Below are 26,396 nucleotides of genomic sequence, written 5' to 3' on the forward strand. Positions count from 1 at the left end.
TAAGTAAGAAGAAACACACACCCCCAACTGATGCCTGCAGACAAAAACAAAAACTCTTAAGTTCAGACTGCATATTGGGTTGCTATAGCAGCCCAAAATAGCATCCAGTATTGTGGAAACAGCCACCACCAGGAGGAGGAGCAAGAGGTGAGAAGGGAGGGAAATGGAGCTGGAGCCAGGGAATGGGCGGGGGGGGGGGAAAGGATCTGTTACAAGGGGAGGGAATGAAAATGGAGCATGGAAACCACGATTCAAGCTGGGGCAAACAACCTTTGTGTAAGTGTCCTCAGACTGGATATTGGAGTTGTGGTATACAGTCCTGGGGGCTAGCATGGGTTAATGGAGGTGTGATGATTTGGATATTCCTTTCCAATTTCCCTAAATCTCCCCCTCCAGGAATCACTAAGCTCTCAGGGACTTGAGCAGGTTGATTTCTTCCCCACCCCAAATTTCAACTAGTACTCAGTCACTTTCAATATTTCATCCCTTCTGAAGCATTTTCAGTCCTCATCAGGCTTCTTCAAATTAAACCTACACAGTCATATTTTTTTCTGCATACCTGACTTTGTGCATATACCTGGAAGTACCGTTACCTTGTTTGTGAGCCGCATAGCTTTGTTGCCATAATGGGGCTAGCTTCTTTATACTGATAGGGTGGGAGCTCATGAGGAACTGCAGGAGGAGAGGGAATAAATTTGGAAATCCCACCCTTAAATCTCCCTCTCCAGGCCTCCCTTCAGTTCTTCCTCATCCCAGCTCACATCTTGAGCAAGAGATAGTTCGGCTGCATAGTGGTAAACTTGTTTGTTTGTGTGGTTGTGTTTTTTTTTTTGGGGGGGGGGTGCATATTCTATAGCTTTCATCCTGACCTGTATGATATCTGACGCTGAGTGTTCACTTGCAATTGATAATACCACAACCCACTAAAATTATCCATTAATGTCTTGAAAGGGCCCTGGGGAAATGAAGGATGCATCTCTGACAGGTGCATCTCTCCATAAATAGCAAAGCTCAGCAAAGGGACCTGTCCCTATAAAAAGCCAGGGACATGATTTAGATTTTCAAAAGGGACCTGCCAAGACTCTGGCTGAGAAAGTCTACATCAGGTAAATACTTGGTATGGATATATGCAATGCCTGGGAAAACTCATTTGTTACTATAGTTGCTACAAGAAAAATAGTTAAAGAACAAACAGCCTGAGGGTCATACTCGGAAGCTCATTAGTATCAATAAAAGGGAAAATGACTGAAATTTGGGGAGGCAATCTTTTTAGCTCTGCAGGGGAGAAAATCTGAAGAGTTAGTAAGCTAGTTAAGGGGTTCCAGCTTCATCACAGTGGTGTCCTGTTGGCTGACAAAGCTCTTGGCAGCTAGTGAAGTATATAATACTTTAACCTATGGCTTCATTGTACTACATATAAAATCCAAATGCGAAGGCAGGACTGTATTAAAGTCAGCCCACCAAGGAGTTAACAGTCCTAGGTGTTTCAGGCATCAGAAATCAAGCTTCTATTGCTGTTTAGGTTGAAAGGTGTCGTATTTGTGGTGACATTGTTATAGAAAGGGTTGGCAAGAGGGAAGTAGTGGCAAATATTTGTGTTTCTGGTGTTTTAGTATGGAGCAGAGGAAGGGAACAACAGAATGGGGTTTGTTGTCTTTTCAATTATAAACATGGGTTCATGGCTCCAGGTCTGCCCCTTTGCTCTAGCCTGCTCCTCCTGCTGCTGTTCAAAAGCCTGCTCACTGTTTTGCATCTTCTTGGTTGGTCCTAATAAAAGGTATGACATGACTTTTATTTTGGGTTTTACCTTCGCATGGTTATTTAGTGTCAACAGTTTACTAACTGCCACCTTTTAGCTAAGGCACAGGACCAGTCAATGCGGCTGAGGGCTTAGGGAGTGGGATTTAATTTTATAAGGAGAAAGAAATTGCCTCTGAAGGAAAGCAGAGCGTTGTGACAAACATGTCATTGCTAACACACACACACACACACACACACACACACATAATAGCAAAGTGTAAAATGTTGATGATAGTTAAATTGGTTGATGAAGAAGCTTCCAAAGTGATATGGCTATTACAGGGTACAGTTAATCCACAGTGTGGGCCCTGCAGCTCCATGCGTCCAGCAAGCCCCTCATCCAGTTCAGGCAAGAGGGGTTCGTTGTCCTACCATGAAAGATAAATATCACTCAAGCCTATAAACCCTGGAATAGGTAGGAAAATAAATGAGCATAGGAGGGCCCTTAGCAGAGGTGAGGGAGTACGGCAGATACAGAGGGAACAACATCACAGGGTAATTATAGACAACATGAAACACAACTTGGACAGTGCCAGACAGCTTTGCAACCAGCACCAAGTGCTGATTTTGGTCCGCATATTGGGAAGGAAGGGAAACTTGCATTATACCAGAAGGATACCAGCATCCTGCTGCCACCACTTTTCTATTAACTGGGCAGCAAAATTATTGCCAGGGCAGATACTTCATATATTTTCCCTCTGAGTTCTCAGAAGTCAAGGGGAAAAGAATCACGCTCGTCTTTCCCAAATGTTGGCTGTATTGAGTCTGACAGAACAGAGGTCCGTTGGGAAAACTAAGTTATTTAGGTTGAGTGTAATCCTAGAGCTCGCTCACATCACAAGACATTGCGTTGTGAATCTAAGAGTCCCTGAGAGGAAAGAACTGAGGGGTCATGGAGTGTGTGGGAGGGGTGGTTTTCTTCAGAGCAACAGCCAAGAAATAAACAACCTCCTTGCTTACAGGAATAGCAGGTGCCCAGAAACACTTTCTTGAGCTAAAAGGTAGAGAGGACTAAAATTTGGCCATGGAAGGCCTTTCCCCTTACCTAGTGGAGTAGGGAAGTAGAGGAGTTGAAGGAGGTGTGAGGTCAACACAGTTACCTGCTAGGCCAGGATTACTGAACTGTTTCATGGATGCTCAGGTGGACAACCCGAAATACATAACCGGTAGCTACAGGAAACTACAAGAATTTGGAGTTTGCTTTTAGTTGCAAAGCCTTTGTTGCCTCATCTCTGTTCCTTGCTTGTTCAACACCTGGAGTATGTTCATCCCAGAAAAGATTAGTTAGAACAGAGCTGCTGAAGGGCAATAAGTGATAGAGAGTTGTTTATCCTTTTGTTTTCTGATTATTGCACTGTCCTGAAGCACCACATTTCAGGGATTTAGTTAGGTCTTAGGGGATTTGAGCAACCTTTGGATGTAGCAAGTTTCCCACAGATGCCCATCCTTCAATAAGAAAGGTCACCATTAAACCAAACCATTGGCGGTCACTACTCTCATGGACACCCTCACAACACAAGGACATTGCCACCACTTCAGAGGAGCTTGGTTGCCAAGTTTTGTCACCGACTGTGATTCATTGTTTCCCCCTTTGGAAGCTTCAGCTAGGTGCATGCTCCCTTTCTTGTAGATATAGCAAGTTACCTGCTGCTACAGGAAAACAGTTCCTCATGTCCTAGTAGTATTAAAACGTTCAGCGCTCCAAAGAAGCGTTTGCGTGGCCCCTGTCCCCTGCCCGTGGCCAAGGGGGACCTGCAACCCTATGCATGCCGAAGAACCTGATGGACTATATGAAAAATAAGTTCCCCAATCACAGGATTGTGATGAGAAGGCAAAGAAAGTGGTACTACAAAGGTCTGCTCCAAAAGCTCCTTTATACTACATAATGTGGCAGAATTCCATTTGTTTAGCAAGCTCTTGAAGGTGTGGATTTGAAAAGTTTTATGAATAGCCCTGCAGCTAGGAACAGGAAATGTTAGGGACAGGCTTGCCAGTTGATAATGAATTGTGATTGGCTATAAAAGAGCTAATTCTATGGTCATTTATGCATGGTCGTTTTACCCTCCTTTATTCCCTGTTTCAGCCAGGATCAAATTTTTCAGTATGCACGTTACCTCATTCCTTGGAAGCTCAACGCTGTTTCAACGCAAAACGAACCCAGCTTTTCCCATTCCTCTTCTGGCCCGAATTAAGCAGTTCATCCTGGCTCATTCCGGAGTCACAAAGCATGCATACTCTGTTCTCGGGTTGAGCTTCGCCCCATCCTTTTCCAAACCCCTCTTCCAGGCAGCATGCAGATAGCCAAACAGGGGAAGCACAGAAGATTGGCTTCTCTCACAGCCTATCACGAAGCAGTGTGTAAAGAGGCAGGGATCCAAGTGCTTCCTGCTACCTTGGAGCTCTTTCTGAGCAAAAGAAAGGCTTTTTTAAAACTAGGCTTGGATTTCTCCACCACCACCCCTTCTTTCAGATTGTTCCAGTTTTTGTTCTTGAAATGCTTTTTTATGTGGCAGTTGGGTCTGGGAGGAAGGAAGTGTTCTCTCAGGGTGAGTACTGTGAAGTCAGCCAATTATAGAGCAGCATTTAAAGGGGTGGGACTTGATTTGAGCTTGGGAGACTGCTTTTCTGTATTCATGCCTCCATTAGCACAGAGTTTCATCCCTTATCATTCCAGCCAATGCATACAGTTTCCCCCAACCCAGGTTATTTTGATCCTGGCTGAAATGGGGAATAAAGGAGGTTAAAGCGACCATGCATAAATGACCTATATAAAAAGGGGGGCGCATCTTCAGGGATGGCTATACTTTTTCTCTGCATTCAAGAGAGCTCAGTTGAGGCCTGGCATTAGCATGCAAATCTAGTATCTAAGTATCAAAGACCATTCAGTGTTTTCCCTGACATGTACAGCTTGGTTTATCTGATATACTTTCATGTAAAACTGATCGACAGTGATTTATGGTAGTCATAGCCAACTGGCAGCTTGAGAATTGAGCATAATTTTATTTGGTTCCTGGAGATCCTGCCAGTAGAAAAGAAGCCTACAGTTCTACTCATGAGGCGTGCTTATGGGGCATTAAGTCTGTTTTCAGTGCTTTCATAAGAGATACATAAAGAAGATATGAAATTTCTGCATCATATGAACCCATATCATACATGATGAAATATTTTTACAGTCTTAGAAATATCTCACTCACTATTTCTAACTCAAGAGAAGCCACACCCTCAGATGCCATGTTTCACTAGCCACAAAAATGGTGATTAGTAATGTCAGTCTTTGAGCCCACATCAGTTCATGGGAAAACAGCAGGACTCTGGAGAGGCAGCATATAAATGCCCTGAATAAATAAACAATAAATACAAGGTGTAAAAAATGTAAAGGTCCCCTGTGCAAGCACTGGGCCATTCCTGACCCATGGGGTTACGTCACATCCCGACGTTTCCAAGGCAGACTTTGTTTGCGGGGTGGTTTGCCAATGTCTTCCCCAGTCATCTTCCCTTTACCCCCAGCAAGCTGGGTACTCATTTTACCGACCTCGGAAGGATGGAAGGCTGAGTCAACCTTGAGCCGGCTACCTGAACTGACTTCCGTCGGGATCGAACTCAGGTCGTGAGCAGAGCTTTTGACTGCAGTACTGCAGCTTAACGCTCTGCGCCACGAGGCTCTTAAATACAAGGTGTACACAATATATAATTCAAACTAAACTGCCACATTTTAAGAACTTACTGTTGGAATTAAAAATTCATATGCTTTACATTTTGTACTTATGTATGTGTCTTCAGTGTGAACACCAAATTTGCATTTGACAAAAAAAATGCACTAACAATAAAAATGCATTGCTTGCAAAGTCACAGCCTAAACCCAAGTACACTGGTTTAACTGCTTTGCGAAATGGTAAACAAGCTGAAAATTCAGGGTTATTAATAGCTTTGGGGACGATGTAATGCAAGGATAGAGGTGCCTTGATGTGGCTTCCCAAAGCCAGGACCCCAGAAACTGAGGGTGGAGGGACTTGAAGGATGTCTGCCCTTAATTGTAAGCAGCCTTTGCTATGGCTAGTCTACAAGCTGCATGGAGGACAAAGGGGCTTCCTATCATCATGACTGCTTGGATTCCAGGTCCTGCAACTGAACTGGGCGCTGGCCTTGCCGATCAGTGAATGCACCCCCCAGCCTCCCCTTTCATCCCTCACGTTCCTTTGTAATCTCAAATCTTGCCGTTGTTGTCAAATGGAGTGCACAATGCCCGGGTTGGGAAGTGGGGCTGACTCACCCAGGAGTTAAGCTCAGCTGGCAGACACTTGCCTGCCAGTGACGAGGGCAAGAGCCAAAGAGAATGAAGCTGGGTGACTTGATTGGCAGGATGAGCAGCCAGCTCAGTGCAACAGGATTTACTGGAATTTGAAATCTGCCTGTGGTTTTAGTGGGCAGCCGAAAGCTTCCTTCCCTTGTATTAAACAGAAGATAATCTCCGCAAAGGACATGGTACTGAATTCAGCAGTAGGGGCACGAATATCCTCCACTAGATGCCTCTCCAGATGCAAGGCAAATGGTTTAGGAGATGGACACTCGGTCAGCACTCCTGTTCTTGTAGGGGGAGAAGCTGAGAAGCTTTGTGACTTGCCAGGGGGATGCAGAAAAAGCTCTGAAAGTTTCCCTAACTACAGTTTAGTCTAACACACACATAAAGAAAAGTGACTTGACTCTGATTGTCCATGACAACTGCCAGTGGCAGAAATGGCATAATTTCTCCAACTTTTGCATTCAGTTGCCTGTTTGTTCTTGCATGAAGGAAAATTTCCTGACTGTTTTATACAAAAATCTGTTCTGCTGCAAATTTATCCAGTCTTGTCTTCCTTCTCTATTTAGTAGTAATAGCATATTTAAATCAAAGATTGTACATATTTACCCAATATAGTCCTGCTTTTCTGTTACCTATGCCTAACAAATATGCCTTGTGTTTGTGGACCCACGGGCCAGCGGCTCCAAGGGAAGGAGAGATACTTTAAGTAAACACACATACACATGCTCTTTGGGTGTAAATGGCCACAGTTTTTTATTGATCACAACAGAATGGAGCATTGGCGGAAAAACATGGGGGCGGATCCAAGATATCAAGTCACCACCCTGTAACTTGATACACGTATCGAAAGCATCGATAAACAGCCCAACCACCAGTGGGCACCACACCGGAGTAGCACTTATGAGGCCCCACCAGGACGGACATCTCTGTGTGGAGCAAGTGCCACTTGGGATTGGAGTACCCACTGCAGGCCCCTTACCTGGGCATCGTTGCTGTACTCCATCCCAAGACCCCTTATGGGGGTCCCCATAAACGGGAAGGAAAAGCCCCTTTTCCCTTCTTGGATCAGACCCCATGGAAAAAACCGCCAGAACAAACTGTGACGAAGAAAGAACAACATAACAAAACACAGGGAGGGTGGGCGGGTGACCTCGCTGTCCCGTCGCAAGAGGACGGCAGCTGGGCTGCGCCGGCTTAAAAAGGCGCGGGGGGTGACGTCAGGACCCCCCCCCCCGCATTGGAAAAAAGGGGGGGGAGAAACCGTGAGGCCAGCTTGGCCTCGCGAGCGGCAGCAGCCCCACCCAGCGAGATCAACTCCCCTCCCCTTGTCTCCAGCCCGGTAAGTCCACAAGGGTGGGACCTGTTTATTCAGGTCCCCCTTTTTTGTGGACCCACGGGCCAGCGGCTCCAAGGGAAGGAGAGATACTTTAAGTAAACACACATACACATGCTCTTTGGGTGTAAATGGCCACAGTTTTTTATTGATCACAACAGAATGGAGCATTGGCGGAAAAACATGGGGGCGGATCCAAGATATCAAGTCACCACCCTGTAACTTGATACACGTATCGAAAGCATCGATAAACAGCCCAACCACCAGTGGGCACCACACCGGAGTAGCACTTATGAGGCCCCACCAGGACGGACATCTCTGTGTGGAGCAAGTGCCACTTGGGATTGGAGTACCCACTGCAGGCCCCTTACCTGGGCATCGTTGCTGTACTCCATCCCAAGACCCCTTATGGGGGTCCCCATAAACGGGAAGGAAAAGCCCCTTTTCCCTTCTTGGATCAGACCCCATGGAAAAAACCGCCAAAGAGCAGGGACTACCGCCCTGCTCCCGCCAACGCTCCTACTGCTGTGACCAACAAAGTAGCGAGCCCCGAACCTCATGCAACCACAGATCCTGACCCCACTCGGACAGGTGCACACCATCTGGGCGATACAGCTCCCGCAACCTGAATGATATCTCCTCGTGTCGAATCACGATGCCGCCTAGCGACTCAACGAAACGGCCCACTGTACGGCACACCTTCTTCCTGGCAAAGTCCACTCTGTCCGGCTCAGCCGCGCCGCGCCACACGCGCCGCTCCAACAACTCAGACCAAAACAGCTTTATGCCCGGCCACTCCGCATGTAAGTCCCCAACGTCCCGTATAATCGAAGACCGCAGATCCAGCCCGTTCCGTCCCGGCAGATCGTTCTCCCCCAACTGCACCACTATGGCGTCCGGAACGCCAAAACGGTCCATGTTCAATCGCACAGCCGACGAAAAGGATTCCCAGCGCATCCCTCGGCGGCCGATCCAATGCATGGTCACAAACTCCTGCAGTCCCAGCGCTCCGCCCCATCCTGAGGACTTAGCATAGCAGCCAGCCCAGTGCACAATGCTGTGGCCCAGGATCCACACCACCTTCCGATGCCCTAAAGAGGAAGGAAATACAAAGACCATTGCCAGGACAAAATTACAGGCACATCACTTACGGAGGTAGGTGCGAAACGCACCAGACTTCCACCGACCAATCGAGCGAATGACCTCAGGTGACAAACCGCAATCGGCGGCGTAGGATGCCGCTCCAATCCGGAAGGAATGCGTACCAAACTCCTTAGGGGGCAAGCCCGCCGACCTGAGACAAGCTCGTAGCACTGCCATGAATTGGTACCTGGTCAGAAAAGCACCATCTGCATGTAATAAAAGGGGGCCGGCGACTGAAGGGCGAACCTTTAGGTAAGACCGTAGCGTGGCCACCGGGCAGCACGGCCGACCTTTCACCGCATGAAGCACCACCGTGGCTCCGCGGCCGGACTGGTCGGTCTTAGACCACCTCAACGTGATGGTAAGGGAAGATTCATGGACCGTAACGTCCCCCATCTCTATGGCACGACCGGAGCCATCCTGGGCAGAGCCCGGGACGATCTCACTGCAGCGAAAAGCCCCGTAAAAGGACAATACAAAGGCCGTGGCGAACAATTTTGCCTCAAATTTAGAGTGACATAAGGAAGGGAGGAGTGCAGTCAGTTGGCTGAGGACAGAGAATGTAATAGGGCGCCTGGCGTCCGGAGGACGAGGGGAGATCCTCTTCCATCCCTTTATGGCACGCTGTATGGCAAATCCACGGCAGGGATCCTCGTGGCCATATGCCTTACTAAAGAAGGCCACGGCAGCCATGTGCAGAGACATCGTCTTGGGAGCCAGGCCCCGTAGTCTCATCCCAGCCAGGTACTGAAGGATCGTGTCCTGCGCCAAAGGCAAGGTGCCATCGCCCCCAATACTCAAATCAAAAAGCATTACCTTATCGAAGGCCCCCGAATATGCCCTCAGAGTAGCAGATGAGATGGAATTAAATACCCCCTGCAAAATTATATCCCTCCAAGTGCCCACAGCTCGGCCGGGAACGGATCCGGGTCGTGGTTCGCCTCCGGTGCCAACGTCCGGAATCTCCCCTCCTGAAAGCGAGATAAGGCATCTGCGACCTCGTTATTAACGCCTGGGATATACTTGGCAGAAAAGGAGACATTGTGTGTAAGACAGGTTAAAACAAACCTGCGCACCAGGCGCATCACCCGCTCAGAGCGTGAGGACTGACGATTAATCACCCGAACGACAGCCTGATTATCGCACCAGAAGAGGACCCTGGAATCAGCCAGGGAAGGACCCCAAATGGCGACAGCCACTAATATTGGGAAAAGTTCTAAAAAAGTGAGGTCCCGTAATATCCCTGAATCCTCCCAATGCTGAGGCCATCGCTGCGCACACCATCGCCCATTGAAGTAAACGCCGAAACCTGTGCTGCCCGCTGCGTCTGAGTGAACCTGCAAAGAAGGACTGACCTCCTGGGGGGACTGCCATAGAGATATACCATTGTAGTTCGCAAGGAATGACTGCCAAACCTGGAGGTCCGCCTTCATGCCCTTGGTCACCCTGATACGATGATGTGGGGACTTAACCCCTGCTGTGGCCCTGGCGAGCCTGGCGCAAAATGCCCGGCCCGGACGAACTACCCTACAGGCGAAGTTAAGGTGACCCAAAAGAACCTGTATCTCCCGCAAAGTGCATTTTCTCCTAGCTAGAGCCAAGGAGATGAGCGCCCGAAGTGCGGCCAATTTCTCCTCTGGCAGGCTGGAAGTACCCGCCACCGAATCTAAGAGAATGCCCAAGTACACCAATTTTGTGGTGGGACCCTCCGTTTTCTCGGGAGCCAAAGGGACCCCCAGCTCCCCTGTGAGGTCCCGGAAAAGTTTCAGGCTGTCTGCACAGTCAGTACCCTGACGTGGCCCGGCGAAAAGGAAATCATCCAGGTAATGAGTCACCCAGGGGGAGCCCGCCCGTATCTTAAAGACCCATTCAAGGAACGTGCTAAACGCCTCAAAAGCAGCACAGGAAACTGAGCAGCCCATTGGCATCGCCTTATCCACGTACCAAGCCCCGTCAAGCTTAAAACCCAGTAGGCAGTGGTCCCTCGGGTGTACTGGTAGCAGCCGGAATGCGGACTTAATGTCGCATTTTGCCATAAGAGCCCCCCGGCCACACATCTGAACTATCCGCACGGCATGATCGAATGACGCGTATCGTACCGTGCAGTATTCAGGGGGGATGGCATCATTCACTGAAGAGCCTCTAGGGTATGAGAGATGGTGGATCAACCTATAATCTCCCGGGGTTTTCTTGGGAACAACACCTATGGGTGACACCCTGAGATTGTCAAATGGGGGGCCCGAAAAGGGGCCAGCCACCCTGCCCGCGTCGCACTCTTTCTTTACTTTAGCAGCGACCACGGCCGGTAATTCCCGAGCCGAGCGCAAGTTGGGTGCGTCAAAAGGGGTGCGCGGGCCATGAAAGGGGATCCTAAAGCCTGAGGAAAAACCTTCTAATAAGAACTTAGCCGCCTTCCGGGCAGGGTACAGCGCAAGCCATTTCCTCAAAGGGAGGAGACGAACGGGGGAAGGGGAGAGTGGCAAGAGACTGCCACTCCTGGCGGCACTATTTACTTGCGCCAGAGTTATCTGCTGCGGCGGCGCTGGTACCGCCCTCCTTCCTGACGGCACCTGGGAGGGGGCGGGCACGGCGAAAGGGCTGCGGGGTATTCCGGTCCCGGGGGCAGGAAAGCCTGGGATGGGGCCCAAAGCAAACCTCACAATCGTGACCGTATTTGCAACGGGTCCGATTGCACCGCCCTTGATTAAACTCCCAACATACCTTCCTGTTGGAGTCCCCCCTAAAACCAACCCTGGCCGGCCTCCGGCCCTCAGGTCTACCCCTCTTGGGCCCTACCAAGCGGATCCACAACTTGTCATTTACTAGATCCCACCTAGTATGCTGGCTATGTGAAGCCCTCTTCCGAAATGCTTCATCATACTTGAAAGCAGCCACCTCACCAGCCACGTCCACTGCCGTCAGCACGTTGGACATGTGGTTGTTTAAGTGCCAAGCTCTTTCCGGAAAAGCCGCTTCCACTACCCCCCTAAACACCGCGTACCCTGCCATCCAGTTAAGCAAGGTACGCTCCGCACATTCTGGTTTGCCCCGGTGCTTACTGGAGCGAGGTCCCTCCTGCCCGTCATCAGATTCCGGCTTAAGCAACGAAAAGACATTTACGTAGTAGCCGTCTAAAATTCTCTCTCGAACTTTCCTGGCTAGGTGAATGCCAGGGGGGTCTTCCGCATCCAAGTAGGCAGGGAGGGTCCGTCCCGGGCCGGACGGGGCATCCGGGACCCACCCTGTTGCCGGGGAAACCTCTTGGGCTAACTTACGCCTCCTAATCACCCACCTGGGGAGCCCTGGGACCCGTGCACCCGACACCCAATAACAACCCCCCGTATGTGCGGAGTAATCATCAGAGGAAGACTCACCCGTGGAGGATTCATCCGTGGACAGGTCCCTGGTCCGTCGAGGTCTACGCCGTCGCCTTCCTCCTCGTCGCAACCTCCGATGTCCCCACTGCATGAGCCGTAGGTTCATCAGATGAGCTGGAGGACAGGTCTTGTTGTCCTGGCCCGGCCCTGGTCCTAGGAGCCCGCGTGCTCGTGGTAGGGGGATCCATTGGTATGGAAACCACCGGCCCCTGCGACCCATGGGGGGCCTCCCACCTGTCCATCCTCTCAACCAAGCGGGCCACAGTGTCAGTTAAACCCACCAGAATATCCGGTGACTGGAGCCCAGCTTGGGTTGCCATCGTGGGGGCTGCGGCTTTGGCTACGGGGACCCGTCCCCGCCCAGCTGAAGCTGGCTTATCAGGCCTGGCAGGAGCCTGAACCCTATTAACCTTAGAGGCAGGCCTAGCCGGGGCTTTTGGTAATGCTGACCCCCGCGATGAACGCGCTGAAGCCTTGGCTGCCCCCGGCTTCGCCTTTTTGGCCGTTGGAAAGGCCTTGCCCATCCCCTTATCGGCAGTGGCCTTGCGCTTAGGCGCCCCAGCCCGCTTAGGAGGCATGGGAATAGCAGTAGTAAGAGGTCCAACCAGGAACTGTATCCAAAGCCTTGCCCCTTAATGAACCCAGGCAAAACCACCAGGCACCACTTACAGCTGAAGCAATTACCCCCCCGATCCCAATCGATTAACAGAGGTGAGAATACACTGACGTTGAATTAGTGAAAGTGGAATCAATTAAACTCAATTTATTACTATACACCCTCAATTAATTAGCACCAGAATGAACTACTCCCAGGTAAATGCCCTGTAAACAACAACAATTAATATATCACCAACAGAACGAAACCCCCCAAAACTGGGAAAAGAAAATAGCCACAAGGTAGCACAAATTAGGGAGGCGGGGGGGGGGGGTTACCGCATGGTCAATAGCCACCAGAATCCACAAGCGAAACAAAACCCCCAGAAAGCACGCTCTGTTTTTTTTTTTTTTTTTTTTTTTATTAACCGCGTTTACAAATGGGCGGCTGTTCCCAGCGAGTCTTAGAGGGTGTGTGGGGCAGGGTGCCTGTGAGGCTGCCTGCGCCCGCTGGTGAAGCCGCCTGGGAAATTACAGGAAAAACAAAAAAAAAAAAAAAAAAAAAAAAAAAAAAAAAAAAAAAACCCCACCGCGTGTCCAGGACTGCAGGGAATGGTTTAAAGTCAGTATTGACTACTCTGACTTGCAGCGGCTCTCCAGGGTCTCAGGCAGAGGTCTCTCCCATTGCTACTTGCCAGGTTCCTTTAACTGGAGATGGAAACCAGGGACCTTCCGCACGCCAAGCAGAAAATCCACCCCAAAGCGACCGTCCTTCCCCGGAACCACCCAAAACGTGGGGGGGGTAGCAATTGAAGCCCCTGCCCCGGCAGTGTAAGCCGAACTGAAAAACGACCCCACGCGCTGCCGTGCGCCAGGAAAGAAGGCGGGGGGGGTGCGGGGGCCCCGACCGGCGCCAACAATTGCCCCCAAGGAGAAGTCCTGCTGCTATAGAGCTGCCGCCGCAAGGCGGAAGCAAAATCCCCAAGCCGAGCGTGGGGAGATACGGGGGAGGGGCGGGTTGCAGCCGCCGCTGCAAAAGGTCCAAAGCCCCAAACCGAGTGAGGGAGGAGAGGGGAGGCGGGCTAGCGTGTTGCCAGCTAACCTTGCCGCCGTTGCCAGGAAGAATGGAGGTCGCGGGGGAGGGGGGGTAGGAAGAAAATTAGCCACCACAAGGAAAGTTAAGAGCCTGCTACTTGCGCTTCCAGAGCTCCTCTCGATCCTCCGCACAGCCACGTGGTCCTGAGCCCAGCGTTCCCAGCTGCTCTCCTCGCCCTCGCTGTCCCGTCGCAAGAGGACGGCAGCTGGGCTGCGCCGGCTTAAAAAGGCGCGGGGGGTGACGTCAGGACCCCCCCCCCCGCATTGGAAAAAAGGGGGGGGAGAAACCGTGAGGCCAGCTTGGCCTCGCGAGCGGCAGCAGCCCCACCCAGCGAGATCAACTCCCCTCCCCTTGTCTCCAGCCCGGTAAGTCCACAAGGGTGGGACCTGTTTATTCAGGTCCCCCTTTTTTTTCCCTTTAAAGGAGGTTTTGTGGGTGGCTTTTCAAAAGTTTGTTCTGCCATAGTTCTGCAAATCACTGGCTCCCAACTCACACACATGTACACGGATGGCTGTTCTTCAGGCCTCAGTCTTCTCTGCAGCCTCTCGCTATGGAATCGCTTAGGGTGAAGACAAATGTAACATAAAAAGACACCTCACGGAACATTCCTCAGCCACACTGCACAGGTCTGCTTCCTCCTGGCTTCACAAATGAAATGACAGATGTAAATACTGGGGAATCAAATGCTGGCACAGCTGTCAGACTTTCCTTTGCAGCATTGCTTCAGACAAGCAGTTTTAAAAAGGGGGCTTTAAAGCCCTGCATGAATATCTATATATTTATTCATTACTTCATTAGCTTCAAAAGGGAACTTTTTAAGAGTGCAAAACTGCTGCAGGTTAGGGAGGGTTAGGGTTTTTTTACGACATCATGGCGGCCAACGTCAGCACCATGCATAGCTGGCTGTTGCTTGGACTTTGTTTACAGATTTGTATACTGCTTTTTAACAGTGGTTCATAAAGCAGTTGGCAACGTAAAACATAAAATAATATCAGATGGCAGTAATCAGTTCAGCCTGATATGAAAACCAATAAAACCAGTAAGAAACCGATCATGCCGACCAAAAGCAAGGTGGAACAAGAATTATATAGAGCCAGCGTGGTATAATGGTTCCGAGCGGCAGACTCTAATCTGGAGAACCGGGTTCGATTCCCCACTCCTCCACATGAAGCCTGTTGGGTGACCTTGGGCCAGTCACAGTTCTCTCAGAACTCTCTCAGCCCACGCGGAGGCAGGCAGTGGCAAACTACGTCTGAAACATCTCTTGCCTTGAAAACCCTTATGGGGTCACCATAAGTCAGCTGTGACTTGACGGCACTTTACACACACAACAAGAATGTTGAGACATCCATTGGGCCTTCTGACAGAGGCCTTTTATGCATGGCTGTTTCCCTTGTGGTCACCCCCCCCACCCACAACTTCAGGGCTTTGTTTTGATTATGCATGCATTTTCCAACCTTCAGAGATTGCCTTGCTCTCCCCACGCATTTCCCCCACATTTTCTAGATGCTGTTTAGCCAGCATCCAGAAAACATGAGCAAAACGCTCAGAAAAGCTGACTTTGTTGTTTAAATGCAACTGCCTCTAGTGGGGGAAGAAAGTCCCCTTTCCCACAGTAAACTAATTTTATAAAGAAAAATTAACTAAGTCCATTTATTGCCAAAACACAAACAACAAATCTCTTCCAGTGCCTTTCAAAATATAGGTCAACCTTCCCCAAGTAGGGTCACAGCTTTGATAGGGTGTTTGAGTCCTTTTTCTTTTGCTATGTTTTGTCTTACATCTACTTTCTGTGCTTTTAAAAGTTGCCTGACAGGCAGAAGTTCAAAAGGGCTAATTTGGGCTTAAATTTAAAAAAGCTAGATAATACATGTGCCAGGGGTACCTCTAGTTTGAAGTTCAGTCTCTCCTTCAGCCCCCTTCTCAGGTGTTCCTTGCTATGACTGGATTTTGCTTTGGGACTCTACTCCCACAATACAGTAGCTTTGAATAGTTTATGAGTCTAAACCTATTGAGATCCTATTTTAGTTTTGCACATTTCTTTGCCATAAAGAATCTTCTGGAATGATGGCTGTATACAGCCTCTGATTTATTGATTAAAATATTTACATCCCATCTTTCAATACAAATCTCCCAGGCAGCAACAAAAACCAGTTAAAAGTAAACATTCAACTTAAAATCATCATAGCCACCAGTTCTCTAGGTTGCCTTCGCCTCAGTGCATTATCTGAATTATGGGGACACTAATATTGGCATGTTTTACAGTGATGTGGTAAAAGAGTTCTTTATAAGTGAAATGCTTTGGACACTTGAAGTACTTGTTATGAGCACTCCCATATCATTATGGTCTTAAAGCAATCTCAAGACTCAGCTACTGCTGCTGTTCAGTGGCTGGTCCTTTTGCTGCTATCTTTCTTCTTAGTTTTTATGTAGATATGCTTAGAGGAAGGCAGTTTTTCAAAGGGATTGTGACATAACTACAGTTTCCTACATTCACTTTCCATTTCCACTACAGTGGCAGCATGGAGGACGATTTTGCTTGCCAAGTCAAGAAGATGGCCTTGGCCATGGGAGCATCCCTGACAGACAAGGATCTTGACCTGCTGCCTCCAGAAATGCGGCATCATGGTAAGGGAGGGAAGGAACAGAATGTGAACTATGTGTAATAGATTAAGGGTTAGGTGAATACATACCCCAGAGTTCATCAGGAGAAACCAGCGTCCCTGGGCCACACAGTCATTTAGAACAACCTCTATCAGGAGCCTTCATTCAAAGAGTGGACACAATTATCTTTTAGCACTCCCAAGTGTAAATAATGAATACGAAGAGGTAATTAATCTACATCAAGCAATCCTGAATGTGCATCTTTATACTAGTCCAAATTGTCTGAATGTGTGTTGAGATGCCTGGGTGGTTCGCCCATTGCTAGACTATGGAATTTTAACCACATAGCTGATTATTTTGTTTAGACTGCACACAAAAGGCCACACAATTGTCTTTTACCCCACATTTATTTTCATGAAGAGGTGCCACATGCCCTGCATGGTAGGTCTCCCTTGTCGCTTCTTCAAATCTAGGGCCAAACTGGGATGCTCAAATTCAGATATTGGAACACCAAATGATTAATTAGGCCTTTAAAAGCATGCAGGGGTACCCAATCTGGATTGGGACTGTGGTACTGAGGAAGGAAGGGCTTATCCCTCCCCCTCCCCATGGTGTCTGCTATATTGGAAATCCCCTCCGACCTTTTCTTTAAGCCCTGCTTTTCCCCCAAGTGGGGCTCAAACCAGCCCAAGGAGGCCATTTCTGATCAGGGAAACCATACAGGAGGGAAACTAGAATCTCCCTTTCCTAGCACCACAGTCATAATTTAGATTGTCTATCATGTCTGCTTTTGAAGACCAAATTACATGTCTGGAATCTCAGCCATGGTACCTTGGTCCACAGATGTTTCCTCAATGATCATAAAACAAACATGGCATCTCCTCAAAAGCAACTGAGAATTTAAAACTTGAACACATGAAGCTGCCTTATACTGAACCAGACCCTTGGTCCATCAAAATCAGTATTGTCTACTCAGACCAGCAGCAGCTCTCCAGGGTCTTTCACATCACCTACTTGCCTAGTCCCTTTAACTGGAGATGCCATGGATTGAACCTGGGACCTTCTGCATGCCATACAGATGCTCTACCACTTGAGCCACAGCCCCTTCCCTTTGTATGAACTTGTTCAGGAGGGGAAGGTGACTGAGGCAACACTCAATACATGGCATGTGATTAAGAACAAATAGTGATGTGAAACCCCAAAGAAGATTTCCATAGTGTCTGCTGACGCTTGGGGTGGGTGATGCTTGTCTACAGCCATTCACCTTCACTCACAAGGGGGGTGGGCCAGGGTTCATACTGAAACTGCTACTGCAAAACCACATTCAGCACACATGTATGGAATGAGGGATTCTAAGCAAGCCTATGCCTTTTCACAAAGGCTTTAGAAGTTAGTCACCTTCCCTTGGCCAATGGCAATATTTGTTTCTGTGAGATCTCTCACAATTTAGAGGTCGGAAGGATTTCAATGGCCTTTTAATCCAACAAATCCTCTTCTCCAAGGCAATATTCCCTATGGCTCCAAAACCATAAAAAGTTATTGTGTATCTGTTTGCAGCTTCCTTCAACACATATTAATGGTGAGAAAAAATATGCCTTAAGGGGTTGCTTGAGAGCCAGCATGGTGTAGTGGTTAAGAGCGGTGGACTCTAATCTGGTGAACCGGGTTTGTTTCCCCACTCCTCCACATGAAGCCTGCTGGGTGACCTTGGACTAGTCACTGCTCTGTTAGAACTTTCTTAGTCCCACCTACCCCACAAGGTGCCTGTTGTGGGGAGGGAAAGGGAAGGCAATTGTAAGCCAGTTTGAGACTCCTTAAAGGTAGAGAAAATCAGGGTATAAAAACCAGCTCTTCTTCTTGTAGGGCAAGAAGTACATTTAGTGGGAAAATAACATCCTAGTGCCTAAAGTGAACTAAAATCATATTAAAGGGAGAACTTCAGGAGAAATGGGGAATTCCATAATAACTCCATACGTGAACAGAGACGTATGGAGACAAATTACATCTTTTAGGCATACACTCAAGATATTGCAAGTGGCTATCTAATGGGAAAATCTACAGATTATGTATGAATGAGTGTAATGCAGCCTCAAGTCCTATTTTTCTAGAGAAAAGGACTTTTTGCGGGGACGTATTGTGAGCAGAAAAGAGGTGGGTGGGAGAGGGAATATTTAATCCTTGCCTCATCAGTAGGGTTGCCAGGTCCCTCTTTGCCACCGGCGGAAGGTTTTGGGGGCGGAGCCTGAGGAGGGCAAGGTTTGGGGAGGGGAGGGACTTCAGTGCCATAGAGTCCAATGGCCAAAGCGGCCATTTTTCTCCAGGTGATCTGATCTCTATAGGCTGGAGATCAGTTTCAATAGCAGGAGATCTCCAGCTATTACCTGGAGGTTGGCAACTCTACTCACCAGCCATTTTTGTGCCTCAAATCGACCCCCTCCACGTTGTTTTTTCCTCACAGGACTTCAAGCATGTTTGCTTACGCTTGAAACCCCTTCCTGGCAGGGGCAGCTTAGAAGTAGTTTCAAGCAAAAAAAATGACCAGAGGAGAGTTAAAAACTTACCTGTACTTATCACTCGAGGCAACACCTTTCCCCTCAAGATTGTTGCACACCATTTTGTGTAATTTGTAAGTTTTCCTCAGAAAATGTAATATGTGACTATGGTAACCACATGTTTGCAAACACCCTCTTTGTTTGTACATTTGGTAGTAAATCCAGGTTCAACCCTGAACAATGTGTCAAGTGGCCCTTACAGTTAATTTTTGTATGGAAAATGAGACCCTCTGGTCTTCTATAAATAGGGTTGCCAGGTCCCTCTTTGCCACTGGCGGGAGGCTTTAGGGGTGGAGCCTGAGAAGGGCATGGTTTAGGGAGGGGAGGGGCTTCAATGCCATAGAGTCCAATTGCCAAAGTGGCCATTTTCTCCAGGTGAACTGATCTCTATCAGCTGGAGATCAGTTGTAATAGCAGGGGATCTCCAGCTGGTACCTGGAGGTTGGCAAGCCTATGTTTAAAGCCCTGTAACCAAAATCCACTTCACTTTAACAGAGTCGTTTTTCAAATAGAGGCCACATTCTCTGTTGCAGCTTCATTCAACTATGCCAAATTCTTCGAGTATATGCAGAAGTTTCTGACATCAGATGAGCGGGAAGTGCACTTGAAAAAGGCTTTCCAGTTGCTCGACAAGGATGGCAGTGGCTTCATCGAATGGAATGAAATCAAGTAAAATAACTTTGCCCTAAGTCACTCACTGTGCCACTCAGAAGGTGGTCAGCAAAGGGGCAGATCTGCATGCGTCCTTCACACAGAGAAATGGTTTGGGATAGCTCTTCATGGGCCTGCATATTCACTGTTAAGTCCAAACTGAAAAGGATCTGAGGTATCTAGACTGGGAACAGCTTGCTTGAGGTCCTGAAATGTTGAACTGGAAATATACCTCCTTCTCTTGGGACTGACAGCATGTAGAGGCGGACAATTAACAATCCCTTTATAACCATTGCGTTCCCACTTATGCCTCATGTGTGTTTTAATGCTTTCTGATGGTCCTTCCCATGGGCATTCAAAGGAACCAGTACTTCTGGGCATTTTTCACGGAGCTTTGCAGTGGTTTTGAATCTGATTTGCGTCGGTGCAAATTTTGGGTTATTCATTGCAGATCCGGATTTTCCCGTATTGAGCAATAAAAGCCGCGTTATAACCGAGGCAAATGAAACCACTTTTGAGCCGTTCTTTCTAGTTGGTGCGTGTTTTGTGGCTCAGAGGCCCATGAAGAATTGTTTGCTTCGGTTCTGCTGCCCCTGCCCGTGACGTCTACTTTCTCCTCCCCCAAGAATAGCGATTGGCTGGGGGAGTTTCGCGCTCGGGCAAGAATACTGCCCCTTTTGCTGCCTGCCTGCCTAGAGTCCTGGCACTTCTCTCCCTCCGTCCCGGAGGCTGGTGGGTGGGCAGGCGGCACGCCTTCCCGACCCCTCGCCCGGGATGGGCCTTGGAGCTGGGCCCACACCTCCAAGCCCAGGGGGACGTCGGACAGACGGCTCCAGGGGGAGACTGGCGGGGCCATGCCATGTGCTCCTCGCGCACTGGGGGTGGGGGTGGTGGCAGCTCGGTCTAGGGCAGCTGGACCCGTGGGGGGGATGTTCAAGGGAAGGGGCTGTTGGCCCCTCTGACCCAGCGGGGAGGGGGGATTTTTGAGAATTCGGATGGGAAAAATGTGCATCCTGAGAGCGGAAAACCCAAGGCAAAACTCCCTCCCATCACTCTTCTGAAGAGGGGTGGCCAGTCTGCTCTGGGTCTCCCTCCTCTCCCTCGATGCACTGGGGCCGGATCAGGGCCGGTGCACAAGCCAGGGGCCTTCTTTCCTCTCCCCCCCGCCATGCACACTGGCTGGATAGGGGCCAGCGCGCAAGCCAGGAGCCCTCCTCTCTCTCACGATGCACTGTGGCCGGATCAGGGCCGGCGCGCAAGCCAGGGGCCTTCTTTCCTCTTCCCCCCCGCCATGCACACTGGCCGGATCAGGGCCGGCGCGCAAGCCAGGGGCCTTCTTTCCTCTCCCCCCCCCCATGCACACTGGCTGGATAGGGGCCGGCGTGCAAGCCAGGGGCCTTCTTTCCTCTTCCCCCCCCCCGCCATGCACACTGGCTGGATAGGGGCCGGCGCGCAAGCCAGGAGCCCTCCTCTCTCACACGATGCACTGTGGCCGTATCAGGGCCGGTGCGCAAGCCAGGGGCCTTCTTTCCTCTCCCCGCCCCGCCATTCCCACTTTCAGCTAAACACTTCTCTGGGCACATGGATGCAATTCCTGCCCCCCCCCCCCCAATCCTGTCTGTCATTAAAGGGCAATGGGTTCCACACCTATAGAAAATAGAGGGAAGCTTTGAGGAAAGCGCTGCCTTGCCCCCCCCCCCCAATTTGGAATCTGACTGTTCCAAAAGCAGAACAGAGCGAGGGTGGAAGAAAAATGGAGGAGACCAGAGGGATTGGTTCTTGTTTTTTGCGCTGGGGCTGGTGAACCGCACAAGGTACTCTGCTGGGCGGAGTTGGGTCGGAGTTGGGGGCACGCATAAACAATGAGCTTGTTGGAAGGGGAGGCCTCCTGCAAAAGGGACAGACCAAACCGTTGTCAAATACAGTGTGCTTTGTTCCCATGAAAAACCAAAACTGCATCGAGATTGACGGGGATAAATCGTGGCCATGAAAAAAAACATTTAAATCGGGGGTTTTTTTGGTCCGTGGCAAAAGAGAAGCAAAATCTACCGTGAAAAATGCCCCAGTAGTCACTTTCTGACATTCTTTTTAGCATCACTCCATCCTCACTAATCCTTCCCACCATAAACATTGATCCCTGCAGTTACTACATCCTCCCTAGCTCTGATACGCACCCTGTAGACCCTATTTACTTTCTCCAAAGCAATAACTCTTTCACAGAGGAAAGACTCTTTAAAGCCAGTATAGCTTGTTATGCACACAGCCCTTGTTCCTGTTTAGGATGGCAGAGATGTTTGGTTCGCTTCAACAGTTCTTGAGGAGGAACTTCCAGCCAATTCCTCAGCCCCTTTAGAGAAAATACACTGCAGATTCCCTTTGTCTAACGGAGGACCTCAGCCTCCTGTAGACTTGCACCCCATTTCTCTTCTGCCCTTTTTCTTACTTTCAAAATCAAGGGGGTTTGATCCCAAAAGTCCAGTTCAGTTAGAGCCCGGAGATCTTACCTATCTGGTTGGGGCGTGACCAGAGGCAAAAGAGAGCAGGGCGCTTAGGAGGAATAATTGTACAGAAAATACAGAAGGAGCCCTGACCTTCATTGCATCAGATCATCTCACTACAGGCCCAAGCTCTGGCACGCCTCCTCAGCTGCAGCCCTTTATTTTTTTAAATCACAGCTCTTTGGAAAATGCTCTCTTGAGACAGTTCCATCTTAACTACTGTAATAAAGCCATAAAATACATTTAAAACTCCAAAGAGTGAACAAACAGCAAATCCCGTAAAATATTTTTAAAAGCACTGAGTAAAAAGAGTGCATCATAATGTCAGCCATTAATTAGGGTTGCCAGCTGTGTGTTGGGAAATTCCTGGAAATTTGGGGGGCGGAGCCTGGGGAGAGCAGGATTTGAGGAGGGACCTCAGAGGGGTATAATGCCATAGAGTCCACCTTCCAAGGCAGCCATTTTCTCCGGGGGAACTGATCTCTGTTGTCTGGAGACCAGTTGTAGCTCCTGGATATCTCTAGCCACCACCTGGAGCAACCCTAGCCATTAATCTTTCCCCCTTGCTGCTGCAACCCCCTATACCCTGGGAAGAAGAAAGGGGATATCCCCAGAGAGCAATGCTTACTGAGGTGGCTTCATCCCACCCACCTAGCAGAACAGCCTGTTGCGTCAAGCTGTAAGCCTATCTTGCTTCTACTGTGGGCTAAAGAGTAACACACTCCCCTTCTCGCTAGCTTATTTTTGCCCATCCTGCCCATAGGTACATCTTATCCACAGTGCCCAGCAACATGCCCGTAGTGCCCTTATCAGATGAAGAGGCTGAAGCCATCATCCAAGCAGCTGATACAGACGGAGACGGGCGGATCGATTTCCAAGGTGGGCAGAGAAAGTACCACGAGGAATGTTTGTCTGAAACAGACACCAGCCTCAGTGCCAAGCTGGAGGTGACACTGGGGTGCTGTGACTGGAGTTCCAGGCATTTTACGTGACCCTTGAGTATGTGTGAGGGAGATGGGTAGATGGGTATGGACTACAGTGCTTGGGCAAAGAAAGACCAACACTTCCTCCATGTGCCAGTTTTCTGAGCTGCCTTTAGTTCTCGTACAGGTGGAAAGGTAGACACAAGATGGATACCCATTTTTTTCCCAGTGGAACTTAAAATAGCTAGAAAAAGCATTTCCAATTGGGAAACTGCAGAAGGAGAAGGTGCTAAACACGCACACCCTTATAGTGCTGTCACTCTAATCCATATCTCCCCCAGCTCTTTATTAGGGTCAAATTACCCTTGGATTTTAAATCACAAAATTTCAAAATCATTCATAGGTTGGCCCTAAAGGATAGCCAGTTGCCATGGAGGCGGCACCAAGCCAGACTTTCTGTCTCCATTATTTCATAGCAGAAACAGGCATATTACAGCCCAAAGGCCACACACAACCTGGAGGAGCTTTTTCGTGTGGCTCTTGAGTTGCTTAGCAATTTGTCAGGAAATATCAGCAAGGGAGACAATCCTCCTCCCCAACCCCCCCGCCCAAAAATTGTTCTGCAGCTCAAAGACCATTATGAGCAGGAGTGTGGCAGAGAGGGTCCCATCTGGGTTTTTGCCTGCAGCAGGCAGCACCCAATGGCAGCTCCCCAGCACTGCTGCCTGGCTCAAAGGTAATGATGGGCAAGCCAGAAGTGACCCTGGGCTGCCAGCAGTGGAAACAGGAAAAGCTGTCATTCAGTCCCAAGGCCACAAGAGGGCAGAGAGAGGTCTTTTATGCATGGCTGTTTCACTTGCCATCACCCCTCCGACAACTTCGGGTCTGTGTTTGGATTATGCATGCCGTTTCTGACAGTCAGAGGTCACCTCGCTCTCCCCCTGCATTTCCCCGGGGTTTTGCCCACATTTTGAGAGACCTGTTTTATCTCGAATTTGAAAATGCAGGGTTTGATTCCCCATGCCTCTTAATGAGCGGCGAATGCTAATCTGGGGAACTGGGCCCGTGAACGCACTAGCAACTTACCTCGCAATTTAAACGTGTCCAGTACACAGGCATCCAACACGACTTTAAATTTCTGTTCCCACCGTGCCGCCTTTCTCCGCTGCATTTGATAAGCTGGATCAAATGAAGACCGGTGCACTCCCACGCATGCCCAGTCTGGGCTCGAAGCAAGGACGGCGATTGGTCCAGCGTCAGTTAGGGAGGCGGGGGTAGTGGGGGGTGGGCTAACAGCAGGAAGTGGATTGAACACAGATTGCATGTTCGCACTTTAAGGCTCCGGGTGAGGAAGACGTATAATTCGCCGTATAAGCGGATGCTCTTAACGCGGAGAAATTGTGCTCTGGAGATGTCTCTGGAATCCTTCGGTTGAGATGAAGTGCGAACATGCAAGGAAAGCCCGCAGAAATCGGAGCTGCAAACGCGCAGTGCGGACATGGCCTGGGAGAGAGCGAGGCGACCTCTAATGGCTGGAAACAGCAGTCATAATCCAAACAAAGACTCGTAGTCGTCGGAGGGGGGACGGTGAGGGAAACAGCCATGCATAAAAGACCAGAGATGCAGATGTGCTCTTCAGGCTGAAAAACGGGCACACCTCTGTTTTAGAGGAAGGTATGAAAATGCAGACCGAATGGGTGTACGAGGGAGAGACTGCTGTGACTATCTGCCTTGGGAGTGGTGGTGGTTAGAATTCCCCAAACTAGACACAACTGTGTCTGTTTACAAGACTTGAATGGACATTTTATACAACAGAGGCACCTATAGCTTTCAGCAGAAGAGTGATGTGTCACGCAGCTTTCCATCAGGGTTATCCGCTGGCTATGTGCCCACTTGCAGACACTTAGCAAACAAAGCCTCAGTTAGCTCTGAGTGCCAGACTGGTTTATAGTTTCAGTTTCAGTACCTTTATTGGCATACCAAGGACAATCAAAAAGAGTAAACCTAGCCACTATACATCATTTTACCTCGCCTCTTAATTATATCACCAAGAAATTTGGCTACAGATTCAATAATCTCAGAACTTTGGGAGGATAACAAGAAGTTAATCTTACTATCGTCGGCTTGCTTAGCATAGTTTGATAGAAAAGGATCTAAAAGGGCAGCACGAATTTCGCAATAAAATGGACAGTACAAAAGAATATGGTCAATACTTTCTATCTCCCCCATAACACAGTTACACACTTTAGTGGAGTATGGAATTTTCTTGTATCTCCCAAACAGAATGGCAGAAGGGAGAACATTAAAACGGGCTAGCATATATCCTCTCCGAAGATGGGGAGCAGTAAGACAGGAGAAGTACTCTGGGAGAGAGTTTAATAACCCCCAACGTAGTGGTGAACATCTAGACTGGTTTACAGAGAGTTTACACCAGGGGTGTCAAACTCAATTGTTACAAGGGCCGGATATGACATAAATGTCACTTGGTGGGGCTGGGCCATGCCTTGCCAGCCCAGGTTGAGAGTTGGGGGGGGGGCTGCCTCAGATGGCTCCCAGGCCAGATAAGAGCTCTCAAAGGGGTGGCCCTGGCCCTCGGGCCTTATGTTTGACACCCCTGGTTTACACATTGCAGCCACCGGCTGGAAGCCACTGAAAACTGTTCCACACAAATTACTGTCATCAAAAGATAGGCTGTTTCTGTGAAGCAACAGCACTTGACTGAAGCTTTTATGGGGGAACAAGGCAGCACAGATGTCTGGAAAGAAAATTGTTGGTTCCTTGGGACTGGGACTAGTCAGCATGACATGGTTGGGGTAGAGACTTGTGGCTCTTTGGGTGGGAATGGAGGCATTCCTAAAAGATAGTGAAGTATCCTTTGTAATTTCTCTTGGTTTCCAAAAAAAAAAAAGGGGGGGGGGAATTAAACAGAAAATGAAAATGGTCCCTGTTGGAACCAAACTCACCTACTCCAGTTGATTTCTGTTTTCCATTTCAGAGTTTTCTGACCTGATCACAAAGGAGAAGGTTCCGAAGAAAAAATAGAAGAGGAGCAGATGAGCCTCTTTCAACTTTCCCTACTCAGAGTGTTGTGCAGGGTGGGGGTGTTGGAGCTTGCCTATCTATCTGTTCTTTTTGAAAGACCCCCTCCATATTACTTTGCAGGATGGGAGGGAGGAAATTTGCAGCTGAGCCAGGCCTTGCCAAGATGAATTCGCAGTGCACAGAGTCAGGGTTTCCCCCTTGAGGACAGGAAGATTTCAGAGTGAGTCAGTGCTGCTCTCTCTGTGCTTCCCTCCTCACCGGGGAGACAGTCCATTACAAAATTCCTCATATCCTTGAAATATTTCTCTGAGGTTTTATATATATAATATTTCCCAGTCTTATTATCTGGCCCAGCATGCACTTCAACAGTAGAAGACTCCACTGAGTAAAATCTCACTCTCCAAATCCTTAGGAAAATAGTTACCAGAGGCTCCAGCTCCCTTTGGCTTTGTGGCAACCCACTCCTCAGCCCTTGCCCATCAG

At 49.1% G+C, this 26,396-nt stretch overlaps 1 protein-coding gene across 4 annotated transcripts; it reads left to right on the forward strand.

Moving 5' to 3' along the window:
• Nucleotides 1-1,034: 1,034 nt before the first annotated feature.
• Nucleotides 1,035-26,396, forward strand: PVALEF (parvalbumin like EF-hand containing). 4 transcript variants are annotated; one of them, XM_056861206.1, is made up of 6 exons: nucleotides 1,035-1,106; nucleotides 1,689-1,777; nucleotides 16,159-16,271; nucleotides 19,333-19,468; nucleotides 22,712-22,827; nucleotides 25,867-26,396. In XM_056861206.1, exons 3-6 carry the CDS (start codon nucleotides 16,166-16,168, stop codon nucleotides 25,911-25,913), a joined length of 405 nt encoding a protein of 134 aa, XP_056717184.1. In that variant the 5' UTR covers nucleotides 1,035-1,106; nucleotides 1,689-1,777; nucleotides 16,159-16,165; the 3' UTR covers nucleotides 25,914-26,396. The 4 variants fall into 4 exon arrangements, with proteins under 4 accessions (XP_056717184.1, XP_056717207.1, XP_056717192.1 ...); XM_056861222.1 differs by having other exon boundaries at nucleotides 1,100-1,117; XM_056861229.1 differs by lacking the exon at nucleotides 1,689-1,777 and having other exon boundaries at nucleotides 1,037-1,117.

The sequence above is a fragment of the Euleptes europaea genome, chromosome 1 (genome assembly GCF_029931775.1).
Source record: "Euleptes europaea isolate rEulEur1 chromosome 1, rEulEur1.hap1, whole genome shotgun sequence".
Taxonomy (NCBI): Eukaryota; Metazoa; Chordata; class Lepidosauria; order Squamata; family Sphaerodactylidae; genus Euleptes; species Euleptes europaea.

What these genes read in the sequence shown, in the direction of transcription:
- PVALEF (XM_056861206.1), top strand. Translation starts at nt 16,166, where the DNA reads ATGGAGGACGATTTTGCTTGCCAAGTCAAGAAGATGGCCTTGGCCATG. An exon ending in TCCAGAAATGCGGCATCATG is followed by an intron (nt 16,272 to 19,332) that starts GTAAGGGAGGGA and finishes TCTCTGTTGCAG; the next exon opens with CTTCATTCAACTATGCCAAA. An exon ending in ATCGAATGGAATGAAATCAA is followed by an intron (nt 19,469 to 22,711) that starts GTAAAATAACTT and finishes TCCTGCCCATAG; the next exon opens with GTACATCTTATCCACAGTGC.